This window comes from Uloborus diversus, chromosome 6 (assembly GCF_026930045.1).
Source record: "Uloborus diversus isolate 005 chromosome 6, Udiv.v.3.1, whole genome shotgun sequence".
NCBI classification, from domain to species: domain Eukaryota; kingdom Metazoa; phylum Arthropoda; class Arachnida; order Araneae; family Uloboridae; genus Uloborus; species Uloborus diversus.
This window is the reverse complement of record NC_072736.1, coordinates 109822901-109839145: the sequence shown is the minus strand read 5'-3', so window position 1 is coordinate 109839145 and position 16245 is coordinate 109822901. Positions and strand designations below refer to the sequence as shown.

Below are 16245 nucleotides of genomic sequence, written 5' to 3'. Positions count from 1 at the left end.
CGCTAAGTATCCCTTTCATGCCCGTCAAAGTATGACGGGTGAATATTGCTTCTACATTTGAACGCAGCTATTGCCTGTTTGGTGATATTTTGATAGTTGAAACTTTAATCGGTAGATAGCGTTCATCGTTGACCACTTTTTCGTTTCTTCAGTCTCCTTAAATTACAGTTATACCAGTAAAACAGTTAAGATGCTGGATCCAGTTCAGCCTCCTCAAAGTAAAGCATTTCCCTGCACGACAAACATTACCAAAAAATATTATCAAATTATCATGCCGTAGCTCGATTTTCATTGTTGGTGACGTCAGCGTTACTCAATCATTCGCTGTTATATATTAGAGCCGCTATATAGATAGGCCGACGCATCAGCTTAAGCTCAGCCATTTTGGATCGGATCTTTCATTGTTGCACTGCTTGGGTTAACACAGCAAAGTTTTAGATTTCGTCAAATTTTCCGAAAATAATATTTTATTTTATAAACAATTCATGTGCCACTAGTAATTACTCACAGTGAACAATCACCAAACGCGATAACTCTCCAGAAAAGGCAACCACTCAAACACGCGCTCCGATCCAAAATGGCTAATCTTAAGCTGATGCGTCCGGCGCGTATATATAGGGGCCTTATTATATATATGAGGATGTTGCACCATCATGAATGTGTTAAAACTGTCCGTATGAAAAGCGGAAGAAAAATCTCAAGACTTTGTCATTAATATTTTTATTATTATTTTACACACAACTGTTACTAAATAGATGCCAAGAATGGTATTATCATTGGTGAGAATGTTTGCTTCTCTTACTCTTCCTCTCCACTGTAATCTTCTTGACATGTACCTAGCACTTTCTGTAATGAGAAAAAAAATTATTAGTGGAGTAAAATCTGATGAGATACATTTAATTTAAGTACGATAGTATCGTTATAAGAATTGGTGTTTCCCCCTCTTGGCTATAACTTCTCTTTCTGAAATTATTCCTTTTGTTAATTGAATTAAAAATTTAAATTCTCTAATGATTATACGTTTTAAATTGCCCTCTTCATTTATTTATATATTTCGTAGTAGCAATCGCAATTGAGCAGGATCAACTTTTCTGCCCAGTTGAATATTTTCTGGCCCAAAACTGAACTATACCTCTTTTTTTTAGACTAAATACAAAATTTCTTGTTAAATTTGATCAAAAAATATGTAAATAAAAATAAAAAATATTCCTCAATATATACATTTTAATGTAATATTACTATTGCTTATATGTTTAAGTTTTTCTGATATGATTAAGTTTTTCTATGACAGTATCAATAGAAATAAGATTGCTGTAGTACTTGAATTCCCAACTACGCTCAATCTTAAAAATAGAAACTCAAATCATCAAAACTATCGGTCATCAAAATAGTAAAAACACTTATGCACTGTATGAAGGAACAACAAAGTCGTAATAATAATTTAAAAAAAGAAATGTTCTGGCCCTGAGCAAAAGGAATATGCTAGACTCCAGCAGAGACGATGATCGACTCAGACTCTAGAGTCGGAGTCGATCATTTTTCCTTCAATTACTCAACTCTGTCAGGGCTACGGAGTGAGAGTCGGAATCTGTCTGATTTTGTGGTAAAGATGTCGGAGTCGAATGCTCGAAAATTCTAGGATTCGGGGCAGATCATTTTTTCTCCGACTCCGCTGCCCTGAGCATGACCCGACACAGCTCTGAAACAGCCTTCTCTCAACCCCCATTGTAGCCATGCAAATGCTTCGTTTTGTGATTAACTTCGAAGTGCTCAAGGGTTATTGGCTTGCCGAAAAACAGGGCTGGCTCTATGAAGATGTCCAACGTTTTTCTATGTCCAGCGTTCTAGATCAGGCCCATCATTTTAGCGGGACAGCTGCCCTTTGGAAAATCAGTGTATTTACATCATTTGATTGTGTTTTTTTTTTTGTTGTTGTTGTTTATAGATATAATATGCATTGATTATATACTCTTCTCCTCCCCCCCCCCCGAAAATTATAAAATGACGGGGTCCTGCTCTTGGCCCAAATTTTTATTTTTGCAACAACTTTATTTTTTACACCGACCTTGACACTTGACACACTCAGAGACCACCCTCACCTACCAATTGCTCGGTTTATCGGTTTTAAATGCTCAGCTAAATCCTGAGCCAGTGGCGTAGCTACAGTGTTTGCCGCCCGGGGCGGTTCCTCAATTTGCCGCCGTTTGGTTGTAAAAAAGCTAATACATAAAGCTGTCAAAGGTATTCAAATTAAAACTAGAAATTTAATTGAAAAAAATCTAAGACTTAATTATTTTCTATATTTTTCAAAAGAAAAACAAAGTTAAGGGGATAAGGGCCCACACTTGGAGAAAATTGCTAAACTTAAGTCAAAAACTGCAATTTTAGTAGAGTTAACAGAAAGAGCGCTTTGGTTTTGCTGCCGATTTTTTTTCAGAATTAGTCTCCTTTAGTGTTTCTTTGTTGACGTTAGGGGATCAGTGGGTCACGAAAGGAAATTTTACGAAATTTTAAAATGCAGCTTAGGCTACTTAGGAGAAGTCAAGGAAATCGGGAATGGTCGGATACTCAATGCGGCATCCGTATTCTAGTTGTAGGCATTAGGGGAGAGAGGGGTGCTGAGGTTTCTTACTGAAATGTTTTTAAAATTGAAATCAATTTTTGGGTATCTTTGGTGGTTTGGTTGAAAGGGAAGATTCGGGTTCTTTCTTTGGAAATTTTTCGGCACCGAAGTCTCGAAAACGCAATTCTATAGGCTGTCTTTGGTGACGTCGTTGAGGGGTTCCCTAATGGCATAAAAAATGTTTCGAAGCCAGGCGGCTCTCTCCTGAAAAATTTCCGTAACTGACGTCCGACTTTGGGCTTGGTTTTGTAATGTTAGGAGGAAGAGAGGACAGAGGCTGGTTTCCCTCTCAAAGTCATTTTTAAAGCTGAAGTTCATTTTAGACTTTCTGTCAGAAGGAAGGGTTAGCGAGCTCTCCTACTCACGCAAATTTCTAAGAAAGAAAATTTTCGGTTACCTTTGGGGACGTTAGGAAAAGGGGTAAAGAGTTCTTCCCTAGGAAATTTTTCAAACTTGAAATTTTCAAAACGCAGTTTTAATTTTTGGAGGCGTTAGGTGAGAGGGGAAAGGAGATTAAGAGATCTCGCTCGGAAAATTTCCCAAATTAAAGTCCTAAAAACGTATTTTAGGCTATATTTGATCACTTTAGGGGATCAAAGACACTCAGGGTTCAAATGCTGTTTTCACAAATTGATATTGAAGGATCGAAGCTTTAAAAACGGAATTTTAGGCTAGATGTTGAGACTTTAGAAGTGAGAATTTTCTCCAGGAAAGTTTTCAGAATTAAAGGCCTAAATATATACTTTTTGGCTGTGTTTGCTACGTTAGAGGAAACGGCAGAGGAATGGACTCTGTTCAGAAATTTTTCAACATTGAGGTCTAAAAACGTATTTCTAAACTATCTTTGGAGATATAAGGAAAAGCAATGAGATATTAAAGCGCTTAACCGCCTAAAAGCATTTTTGTACTATTAGACTACAGAGTGGGGTGGGGGAGTTTTCCAACCGTAATTATTTGAAACTAAATTCTTTAAAACGCATTTTGGACTATGTTTGTATAAGTAGAGGAACTAAACCAAACGGTAAAAAATGAAATTTGCTTACTTTCCATATGCAAAATTGTCGGATAGATCTACTCTCAAAAGCGAGAAAGCGAAAATCCCTTATACTTCGTTTAAAGAAGAGATTTCTTGTAAAGAGTGAAATTAAAGCAAACTCTAAAACATATAAAGTGATGAGCAATAAATTGTTTAGTGTAACATTTTACATCTCCCCCTCTTTTTCTTACTCTTGTCACCATTTTTCTGTAGTAAAAAAAAAGTTTGTTTTAGGAGTAGGCTTTCAAGAAACTCTCTTAAAATCCTATTTTAGCTTTTTCTTATGACAAAAATTGGAAAAGTTCATTGTTTTCGTCTTCCTGAAGTTAACCTCTACAACAGTTTAAGTAACAGGTTTTAAAAAAATACTATGCACTTTTCATAACACATTCAAAGAGACAAAATAACTTTTCTGGGTTAGAATGGAATATTTAAGTATTCCTTTAGTTTTCAATTCTTCCAATAAAATGACACCACAAACGAAGAAAAGTGGCTGAAGTCAAATAGAGAATTTCTTATTATTATCAAGCTTTCATTCATAAATTTGAGTGTTTAAACACGCGTATTTTTCTGGGAAAGTTTGGTTTGAAATGACTTGAGTCGCACTTTTCTTAGTTTGTGGTGTCATTTTCTTGGAATTATTGAAAACTACAGGAATACTTATACCTTAGAAAAGTTATTTTGTCCTTTTGAGTGCTTAAAGATTCTTTTTGCCTGCAGTAACAGATTAAAACCATAATTTCCTTATCTGGAAAATACATTTATTTTTTCCATATCAAGAGGGTCAATTTGCCGCCCCTAGAAAATTGCCGCCGGGGGCGGACCGCCCCCTCCGCCCCCCCCCCCCTTAGCTACGCCACTGTCCTGAGCAAGTGGGTCTCTGAGGAACTTTATTTGAATATATAAAAAATTACATTATTATCAGTTACAATTTTGGTTTGCTAATGACAAAAGTTCTGCTAATTTAACATCAATATATGTAATAAAGTAGACAAAAACACTGCATAAAAGCTTTACAATAATCCAATGAAACATAATACGACACAAGAGAGCTGTTACTTCACAGAAGATAACGTGTTGAAGTGTAGAAAAAAAAACTAAATTTAAACGATATCAACTATTGAAAATAGATAAAATATATGTATTAGTCAACGCCTTGAAACATAAAGCCTTCTTTAGCCAATAGATTGAAAATTGAGTTAAGTCTGATGCGGGTATGATGTTGTGAAAGGGCGTTTAATATGTTTTTATTGAGTGAAAGACTATGATAACGTCTGATATGCAAATGCGATGTTAGTGGACATTAGAAAATGTAATGTTCCGGAGAACCTAATTCCCTGTAAGAGCAATTAACAGAATCAGAAAGCTAAAATCTGTGAAGATATTATGGGAATGGTCCATGACCTGAAAAGAAAATTGTCTCAAACCTACTTTTAATGCGAGGAGAAAAACGAACGGTGGGGAAGAATTCAAAAACTCTGCGTCCAGTATCCGCTTCATACCACCTAAATTGCCAGTCATCTAACGTTTTTTTTTTTTTTTAATGTATGAAATTAATGAAGATTTTGGAAGAGGAATAGATAAAGAAGGAAATTGCGGGTCATCAGCTTCAGTTCTTGCTAAGCGATCAGCCTGATCGTTGCTGTCGTCTTCAGAATGCCCTTTTACCCAATGAATTGAGACAGAAGAATAATCTAATAGTGACTGTTGCATATGACAAACTGTTTTATTCCGTTGAATTTTTACACCTACTACCGTTCTTACTATAACAGAACTACTCAGCATCTGGAATACCTTAAGCAATTGGTTAACGACGCAAAGTCCCTTCTGAGGCACTGACAATTTTTTGCAATGGTAGCAGAAGCAAAGAAGGCTTTTTTATTATCGGGACTTTTATCAAACTGGACATTGGACGATGAATCAATAAAAATCACCTAAAGAAATCATGACGACTGTTCTGTCAGACGACTGTATGGATGGCTATTCAATCAGAAATGATTGCTAGTGAAGAGGCTCTCAAATTTTGTGAGTCTTTTGATCTTAAAACTTGCATTAGGGTTATGAGCAACTGTAAAAGTTCCTTCCAACATTTTGCTAAAACGCGTTGACTATACAACCAGACAAAGAATTTAAAAACTCAAGTAATTTCTGCTTATACAACATCTTCAAATGGTTACCATGACATGATGAAGCGGAGGGTAACTAAATGGCAGTTCAAAGCCGGCCAAAAAGGGCAGATTAAAATCATTACGGACTTCGGAGCCTCTTCATAGTTATGATTTTACGACTTGAAGAAAGACATCCTGCATCTTGTGACTGGAGAGCCGTTCCTGCCCACATCTCAAATTGGAGTTGCAGAAAAATCTGTACTGCCCTTTCCAAGTTTAGATGTGGCTACCTACTGGAAATGGAATTTGAAGCAGAATATAAGACCTTCCCTCCCTGCCCAAAGTGCAACTCGTCTCAGTCTACCCCTTCACATATTTTAACTGCATGAAAGTCCATAAAGACTTTTTTTTTTTTTTGCAAAAACTAATTTACTTCTTCCTTCTTTCTTCAGTGGTAGGCTTATTGTCTAGTTTTGATGATGCTATTCAACCAAGTGATACAAGCACCAACCCAACAACAACAACAGAGTTTTCTATGATGAAATTGGCGAATTTCCTATCAAACTAAGTCTTTTCCATCTAAGATACACAGTGTGATCTAAAAATTAGCGCTTTTTAGCGATAGAATAAAATAAGATTGGTAATATGTTTTTTATATAATTATTTCAGACAGGATCCATTGAACTCAATATAAAGTTTTGAATGGTCAACCGATTTATCCATAGATTTTTTGAATTAAGTTTTGGGAATGTTCTATAGCAATTGTGTCACGGGTGCTAGAATGGCTGGATCATCATCGTAAAAAGCTCCTTTCAATGCAGCTTTCAGTTACGGGAACAGGAAATAGTCACATTGAGATAGATTAGGCGAATGCGGTGGGTGATCGAGGATACAAATTTATTTTCACGAAACTTAAAACTGAAATGAAAGGATTTCTCTCCATTCTCATATCTAAGTAAATCTACTTGTGTCGTTGAGCGTAGTTTAAATTCATTACGCTTCTTAACTGATTTTTTGTTAGAATTATTACAGAGACACAATGTGCTGTGTTGAAATATGTTTACATCCAGTATGTATTTTTAGATTGGACCAATATTTTTATGACTCACCCCAATAAGTCCATCTTTAGGCAGACATTTCAGACCTTTTGCGCATTCGCACATCGCTAAATAGACATGATCTCTGAATGGCATTTTACCAGGGTGGACTTCACATGTTTGATCTGAAAATAAAAACAAAACAATCTAATAAAAAGGCAACCCAAATATTAATGATCCAAGTGAAAATATCCTCATATATATAATAGAGGCGTTATATAGATATAGGTAATGCCCCTATATATACGAGATGGCGCATCAGTTTAAGATCAGCCATTTTGGATCGGAGTGCGTGTTTGAGTGGTTGTCTTTTCTGGAGAGTTATCGCGTTTGGTGATTGTTCACTGCGAGCGATTATTAGCTGCACACACGTGAATTGTTGATTAAATAAAATATTATTTAGGGCGAATTTGGCGAAACACGAAACCTTGCTGTGGTAACCGTAGCTCCGCAACAATGAAAAATCCGATCCAAAATGGCTTAACTTAAGCTGATGCGTCGGCCTATCTATATAGCGGCTCTAGATATAGGAGCCTTAATATATAATAGCCAATGATCGAGAAACGCTGACGTCACCAAGAATGAAACTCGCGCCATAGCTTGCGAGATGGCATTATTTCATTCTTGAAGCACCAAAGTTCAGGAAGTTATTTATAATTTGATAATATTTTTTGGCAATGTTTGACATGCATAGAAACACTTTATTTTGACTAGGCTTCACTGGATCCAGTAACTGCTTTACTGGTAAGACTAATTTTATGAGAATGAAGAAACGAAAAAATGACCAACAATGAATGGAGTTTAGGGTTCATCCACTGGAGTTAGAGTTACCATTTCAATTATCAAAATATCACCAAACAGGCGATTGCTTCGCTCAAATGTAAAAGCAATTTTTACCCGTCATACCTCGACGGGCGATTTTCTAGTAGTTTAATAAGTGAATAAAACATTGAACAATTCTTGGGCTAGTTTCTCATATCGTCATAGTTAACGATTTATCAAATTGAAATTCAATGAATTTGTTAAAAGTAAACGGCAATTTATTTTACAGTCATTTCGGTTAATTTTTATTTACAAATTTTTCAATTTTTAACTTCCCCACTCATATTTTAATAGTAATGTTGTATCTAGTATAAGCATAAAACTTAAGACCATCTGCTGTGCTATCTTTGTCAAATTTGGTACATAGGTCATTTGGTGTTCAGGAATTCACATAGTGAGGGGGGGTAGGGACAAATCCACAGTATACGTCGACTCATTTCCTTTTTGGCACAGAGGTTCTCCGATGCTCAGGATTTCACATAGGAGGCGGGAAAATCCGTGAAATGTTTACATCAATAAATAACAGTGTCTGAATTTTTTTAAATTTAAAAAGAAATTGAAGAGATCTAAATATAAATTTTGAGTCATAAAATTGCTCTTGTCTACACGTTATTTCGAAATTTTACACTATTTTTATTGTCTTTTTTTAAAAACTGATTGTTGAACATTCGTAATTTGACACAATTTTAATTTTCTAGATAGACTGTGCAACGCCAGGCAACGCAGCAAGTTTATTACTAAACCTAACCTGGCAGCGTTGTGAAAGCTACTCTAATCCTAATCGCAGCATTACGGCGCTGCAAAGGTTAAGTTTTACCCCAACTACAGCTGCATTACCCGGCCTTGTACGGTCTACCTCGAAGATAAAAGTGAGTCAAGTAAAGCATGTTCAACAATCTGGCAAAACAAAACGTACTGAGAAATTTCCTGTTTGAATAATGGCAACAGTTCCAAAAAATCTCCATTAAAACTTGGATATTAGTTCCTAAACATTTCCATTCGAATATGGGAATTTTAGCTTACACTCCTATAAAAATCCCAATTCCTGCCAGATTGTGTCTGGTTCCGCGTGAGAGGCATCTCGAATGTTGCAGCAATCCCTGTCGAGTAAATAACTGAGGTACTGAGGGTAGGTGAGCCGCGTGAGACGTGTCTTTTTCTCCAGGATAAATAAGGAAAAACCTGAAGGGGTCATTGGAATAAAGGCAACAGCTCCAAAATAGCCTCAATAGGCCTTGAAAACACTCATTAAAATTAAGACTACAGTATCCAATAATTCCATTGTATAATCTCGACTTAGAGGTGCGACATCGATAGCAAAACATCGATGTTTCAGAACATCGATGTTAGAAATTAAAACATCGATGGTATTGATACATCGACCAAAAAACATCGATGTTTTAAAACATCGATCTTTTTATCAATGTATAACATACATTTTTCAATATACTACACTAATTTAAGCAATACAAAAGAATACGGATCCGACGAATATATTGAAAATACTGAACCTCAACTCATGAATATAATTTAATAAGAAAAATTTCGCCACATCTTGGTATTTTAGTAGGTCAAAAATTGATAATAAGCCAAGCTAAGATTAATACAAACTAGTTATAGTAATAATGAAATATTTTCAAACTGAATGAAACTAAAAGTAAAATTACATCAAAAAAGAATCTAACTAGTAAGAAAAATGTATCATAGTACTTACCGTCAGTTTAATGATGAGAAAAAGTTTTACTAATTATTTTAAAAATACAAAATTAATTCTAACAATTATTTTTAAGAGCAAGAAATATGTGTTGTACTGTTAGTTAATAATTAAACACAAATTGTAAGTAATAGAGTGACGACGTGTTGGAAGAAGTCGATAAGTAACCTCGAATATTGTTGCTGACAGTTTGGAGAAATAGAAGTTTGTTTACTTTGTTTCCCTGAAGCGCATTTCTCTTTTCGCAAACTATCCCACTAGTCAGAGAAAGATCTCGCTCTGATGAAACAGAAGAAGCCCTCACTATCAAATACTTTAAAGAAATTTTTGCCAACTCTGATTTTTTGAAGGTATAATATTCATCGAAGTAACGTATAGGATTTTCCTTTAGTTTAAGAACTGGAGCCTTGAAATAGACTACGTTCTGGCACCGGATTACCAGTGTCAGGTTCTTCCAGTAGCTTTGACCTTTTCCTCACTCTCTAGTTTATCTTTTACTATCTTGTAGTGATCTTCCCAAAAATCATCCTCTACACAGAAAAATTGATCTTATAAAATGGGTGCAAAAAAATGATTTTTTTTTAGCAACTCCATAAGTAAACTTAATTACCTAGCGAGAAAATTGGTAAAAACTTTATGATAATTTTCTATTCAAATGCAAAAACATCAACATCGAAACCAAAACATCGATGGTCCAAAAACATCGAAAGAAAAACATCGATGTTTCCAAAACATCGACATCGATGTCGCACCCTTAATCATGACAATTAGTCACGAAAATATTCTTACTTCGGTAAGGACAACCCTCCCTGAAAATTCCCATTAGAATAGTATAAAGACCCAAAATTTTTCTGCGAAAGAATATCACAGCAGGTACGAAATGTTCGCTATTTATTAAATCTGCTTCGCGCTGGCTTTGGCAGGAAACAGGTAGCAAAGGTACGCGTCAGAAACTAAACATCATTGAGTTCATTGCATGTCAAATGACCTCGTCGTACCTTCCCGACCATCTCCGATTTGAGCGAAATTTTAAAGATCTGCAGTTGCCTTTGAAGCTAATTTTTTAAATCTAACCTACGCAAATTTTCAGCTTCGAAGACCCAAACCTTGAGGATCTAGGATAAATAAAAAAAAAAGGCTCAAAAATAGCGGATCAGCTTCGAGAAAAGAACTGCCATGTCAAGTCAAGTCTCCCATAGAGGCTACTTTGGATTCGTTTTCTTTTTTTTTTCCTTTTGAGGTATTCTAGACCTTCAGATGGGGACTACCAGGTCACGTGACATGAAATGAATCTATGATGCTTAGTTTTGCAGCAATTTTACGCGTACCTTTGCTACCTCTTTCCTGCGCGAACCTTTCTTAACTGTGATACGCTTATGCAGAAAAATTTTGGGTCTTTATTCTATGACTAGAAAGTCGCCCGTCAAGGTGTGATGGGTAAAAATTGCTTTTACATTTTACGAAGCCATTGCCTGTTTGGTGATACTTTGATAGTTGAAATTGTAACCCCAACTCCAGTGGATTAACCCTCAACTCCAGTAGGGAGCGTTCATTAGTGCCGTTTCCATGGACACTTTCGACCCCGGAAAAAACCTGCTTTTTACCGTATTCCGGTTCTTTGCGGGGTTTATGTGGAATCTTTCTACTCCTGCTAGATTCTGGAGTGAAAGCGGTGTTTTTACCCAGAATGCATTACGCGAAACAAGTTCGTCAACTAGCCGCTAAGGATGCTGGGTAAAAACCACTTTCTCTGGCACAATAGGAGAACCTCTTTTTACATGGAAACCGGGAATTTTTCAATCGGGTTTTTTGCGGAGCCAGAGCGGGGATTTACCGGGTCGAAAAGTTCGTTATCGCGGTTAACGATGACCATTTTTTTCGTTTCTTCATTCCCCTTCTCAGTCTTACCAGTAAAACTGTCAAGTTACCGATCGAGTTCAGCCCTTGTCACAATAAACTAAAGCCTTTCCTTGCATGTTAAACATTATCAAAATATATTATAAAATTATCATGCCATGGCGCGAGTTTTATTGTTGAAACACGCGCGTTACTCGATCATCGGCTATTATTTATATAAGGATGTAGGTCTAGCACTCATAGGTTCTTGGACGATAATATTTAATCTACAGTTATGTGCGAATAGATCAACCGGTTAACCCAGGCGGCTGACATCATGACATTTGATAACATCAGTGGTTAGTGTGGCGTGAGTCCATTCAATGTTTTCATGTGCTACAGTGGAACCTATGTAAGTTGACCACTGGCGATGCACTACTTTAGTAGTCAACTTAAACAGGTGGTCAACTTACAAAGGTTGATTTATATGATAAAGGCTGATTCCGAGCCTGAAAAAAGTGGTCAACTTATATAGGTGGTCAACTTCACAGGTTTTACTGTATTGGTAAGCCGATAAGCATTACTCAGGTTAACCGGTTGCTCTATTCAAACATACCCTATGAGTGATTACAAATTAAAGGCAAAATGACGTAAGAGATCATAATTTTCGAAAATATTTCACGCGAAGCAGAATAATACTGACAAAAGTTCTGGGAAGTGAAAGAAATGTTTTTCACACTCACACGTGTGAATGCATTCTTAAGATATTAATTTACCGATTTCTCCAAGCTTCTTGCAGGTGGCAGCCAGTCCAAATTTAACGCAACACTCATCCTCTCCGCATCTGTCTTTTTCTGTCATGCATGTCCACCCCGCAGATGCTGCCTACAAAAGAAAAACAGGCAAACATTTTTTTTTTTATTTTTAATAGTTATGAGCAGTATCTCAATATTCTGGCACAGCAATATTTCCAACAAAGTACATAATCAGCAGAAAAAATAGGTTGCTTATGTAATCATGAACTGAAAGAAATAATTAAAAAAACTAGGGTATCGCGCCAATAACAGTCATGCTTAATACATCGCTTTCAGTTCAACTTAGTTTTCTGAGACTTTTAATGTATTTAGGATTTTTAAACTATTTTTCTTTCATGCAACTACATTTTACCTGACATTTGACTAGTTCTGGATCCTCTGAACTAGTTAATTATATTTTTATTTGCTCAATTTCGGAAAACGTCCAACCCCCAGTAACAGACATACATCGAAAAATCTGACGATACCCAGTAATAAACAGGATGAGGAAAGGATGAATAGTGGTCAAAATTCCCCTTTTCTCTTCAAAAGGTGCAAAAGTTCTTTATTTTTAGAACTAAATCCTAATTCAATTCAAATGAACATGGAACACAAGCAGATCTCGCGGTGTCTGTTCATAACCTTCCACCACTGCCTTGTAAATACAAACTGGCTCATAAAATTCACTTTAATAACACTAGATGGTTGCACCACGGGCCACAGCAACATCAGTTTTTAACCGACTTCAAAAAGGAGGCGGTTATCAGTTCGTACCGTATGTATGTTTTTTTTTTTTTTTTTTTTTTGTCCACTCATAGCGTCTCACCTAGTGAACCGATTTTGATGATTCTTTTTTTAATGGATAGGGGATGGCTCAACTTAGGTCCCATTACTTTGTTTGACCATATTTGTTCTTTAGAAAAAAAGTTATGGGCAAGAAACAGTACATTTTATGCAATTTCCCTATTAAATGATTAAAATGATATTGTAGCGAAGTTCGCACTTTCCATCCGTGGATAACGGTGGCTCAGTGGTAGAACCACGAGCGACCCGGGTTCAAATCCCGACTAGGACAAAGTGAATTTTACTAAAATTTCGTTTCTACTGTTTCCCGTATTTTCTCGAATGTTCTATTAATTTCTGTATCTTTCCAAGTCTGGAAAGTTCCAGCACTTTCTCAAGTTGTATATAAGGAGATGTAACGTTCATTCGTGGTTCTGAATAAAGATCTCGAGTTGAGACTAACGAGTATTCGCTTCATTTGGCTTTCACATTGTCTTCGCTATCTTCATCTACGCGACAATATGAAACTCATTGTTATAAAAGTTTGGTGCCATATAACATTAATAGTAATTGTAATGATAATTTTGAATAAATGCTGTTCTAAAGCAATACAGTGATATAGAGCCGAACTTCTTACTAGGTAACTTCTTACTTTTACTGAAATATCTACATTTACACTAAAAAGAATGAAATAAAAAAAAATTGAAAAAAAAAATAGAACCGACTTCAAAATTGCTCTAAAAAGTGAAAAATAATTTTATTCTTTAAACACCATCGATAATGCTTTTAAACATAATTTTTGAAGTTGGCGCAAAAACGAAAGATAAAATCATTCACAGTCATAACTCAACTACAACTATAAATTTAACCAGGCCCAGTTTCTTCACTATCACATAAATTATGCATTGATGATAACATATTTGAATAACGATATAAATGTTTCGTTCGTAACTTTGGATGCTTTTCTGAAAAAAATATGAACGAAGCATGGTTACACTGGATTTTACGTTTTGCTTTTGCGCCAACTTCAAAAATTATGTTTAAAAGCATTATCGATGGTGTTTAAAGAATAAAATTATTTTTCACTTTTTAGAGCAATTTTGAAGTCGGTTCTATTTTTTTTTTTTTTTTTTTTTTTCAAAATTTTTTTATACCCGCTTAAAATTCTTATTATTTAAATCCAAACGTATGATTGTCTGTTACTGGTGCCATTACCCTACTTAAGATCTAGTAATAATTCTTTTTTTTTTATTATTATTATTTTGATCCCTATCTCATCGAATATTCCCCCCCCCCCTTCTACAATATTAGCTAAAGACATGTTGGGTGGCGCTAATTCCAGAAACAGAAAGTAAAGCCTACGTAAGAAAAAACACCCAGAAGTGCAACAAGGAGGGTTTTGAGGGTCAATTCCTCTTTTCTACAATTCTTTCTATTTATTTTTTATTGGCTGAAATTTTACTTTCAAAACAGTGATACTCCGCGAATAATTAAATTATTTAAAGACAGTTAAGGAAGCTTAAATACATTTTACTTACTGCAATAACTACAGCAAAGAACACACAAATTACGAATGCTTTCATCTTCAACGGAGAATTGGGAGAAATAAAATGAGTGAAATGAAGGATTTTGTGAACTAAGATTAAAACCTTGCGTGCGATAAAATACCAAGATAAATCATAAAAGAAAACACGAAGAGAATGGCCGTGCAATACCATCTGGGATGTTCCCAACAGTGCTCGAAACTCAAGAAAATTGCATTTGCAGAAGCTGTTCTTTATATTCAAGACTTGATTGAGATTGTTAATAGTTTTGACAGGAATTTTCACTTTAAAAATTGTTTTAAATGTAATTTAATGTAATAATGCAAAATGTTCGCTCTAAATTTGTATTTTTCTCTCAGTACATTTTCATTACCTGCTGTGGCAATTGATTGGACAGCGATGCGTTCTCATTGAAAAATAAGCACGATTTTTTTTCAGTATGGTAACCTAATCCATTGCGATTTTTATGGGCGACCTCAAATGTAGCAAAATCTGCTCAGCCCGCGATTTCGGCGGTCATGTGTTTTCTTCCGAAGAGTGCGTTCCGTTTTTCTCCGTTTACCCACTGAAATAAACTACAGTAGATCCTCGTTTTACGCAAGTTCATTTTCAGCGGTTTCGATTATACGCAGTTTAAGGTTTGACAACTTTATTTTATTTTACGGGGATGAGTTTCGGTTTCACGCGGATGCGGCAATACAAACAGATACAACATTTTCCTCTCTTTCAAAGTCTAAACTCCTAAAGATTGCAGATTACACGTAATCAACTGCATTTCGGCGTGCTAATAACCGAACGTGGGTCCCTGGAGACATTTTATGCGATTGGTTCCAGAGCTCTTTACAGAAGTAAAGTTATGAAACTCACATAGTTTAGAACTCACTGGAAGAAGAGCTTTTATAAGTGACGAAGGAGACCAAAACCAAAACGAGGATACCGACTTCTGTAAAACACAAGCAAAAACGTTCACACTGAAAATTCTGAGTCATTCTTAGACAATAGAAATGATCTTTCTGATTCGTTAGTTGAAGGAGGATTCTATCATGGAAATGACGCAAGTGATCATGGATGCGTTAATGCTCTGCAAAGAATTACATAGAAAAATTCTTAATGACTGCCAAAAGACTATTATAGCCAGCTCCTCTTTATAAACAGAACACGAAATTGATTTATGTTTTCTTTAAGCATGTTGTGCATAAAAGTCGATATAAGTACACATTAAACTTATTATGCAGTTAGCAGGGCAGATCCAAAGCAAGGGGCGGCCGCAGGCAACATCATATAGTTCTTATAATCAAGCAAAATTTCTCAAGAATTTCTCACAAGATAACTTATAATAGGTAGAATAACTATGCTGATTTTTAAATTTTCAATTGCCAAAGTATGTGTCGATTTCCCGACAGCATAGCCTAGTTTAAGAAAAATAGAACGTTAGGGAACATTGTGTTGGTTCATTGTCCATTAATATCTACTCTTAACACACATGCTTCATTTGGTTGCAAAGTTTGTGACAGAACCGGTAATCAGGCATGAATACAGGGGAGGGGAAAGGCCCGCTTCTGAAGCATGAAATGGTGCCGTCTAAAAGGAGCACCGAGGGCGGTCACTAATGTTTACCCCCCAAGCTTTTATAGACCTAAACAATGAAGACATATTTTATTTATTAAAAAAAAAGCTATACCGATTAGATACTCTCGCAAGCATTTCAAACAACAAACTATGTAACAAACTCTGTGTTTAACAATCGTGGATGCGTGGAGAGAAAGTGGAAAATTGCGACTTCCTTGAGAGTAACATATATGAATGACGAACTAAAATGTTGTACTTTTCCCCCTTTACGACAATTTTTCTGATTAAAATCTTGAATGAAATGCCCGGTTTCAGATCA

At 35.7% G+C, this 16245-nt stretch overlaps 1 protein-coding gene across 1 annotated transcript; it reads right to left on the bottom strand.

Moving 5' to 3' along the window:
- Positions 1-717: 717 nt before the first annotated feature.
- On the bottom strand, positions 718-14462 carry LOC129225232 (uncharacterized). The gene is made up of 4 exons (XM_054859807.1): positions 14352-14462; positions 12013-12121; positions 6877-6989; positions 718-846 (listed from the first exon to the last, which is right to left on the bottom strand). Exons 1-4 carry the CDS (start codon positions 14394-14396, stop codon positions 799-801), a joined length of 315 nt encoding a protein of 104 aa, XP_054715782.1. The 5' UTR covers positions 14397-14462; the 3' UTR covers positions 718-798.
- Between the last annotated feature and the right edge of the window lie 1783 nt (positions 14463-16245).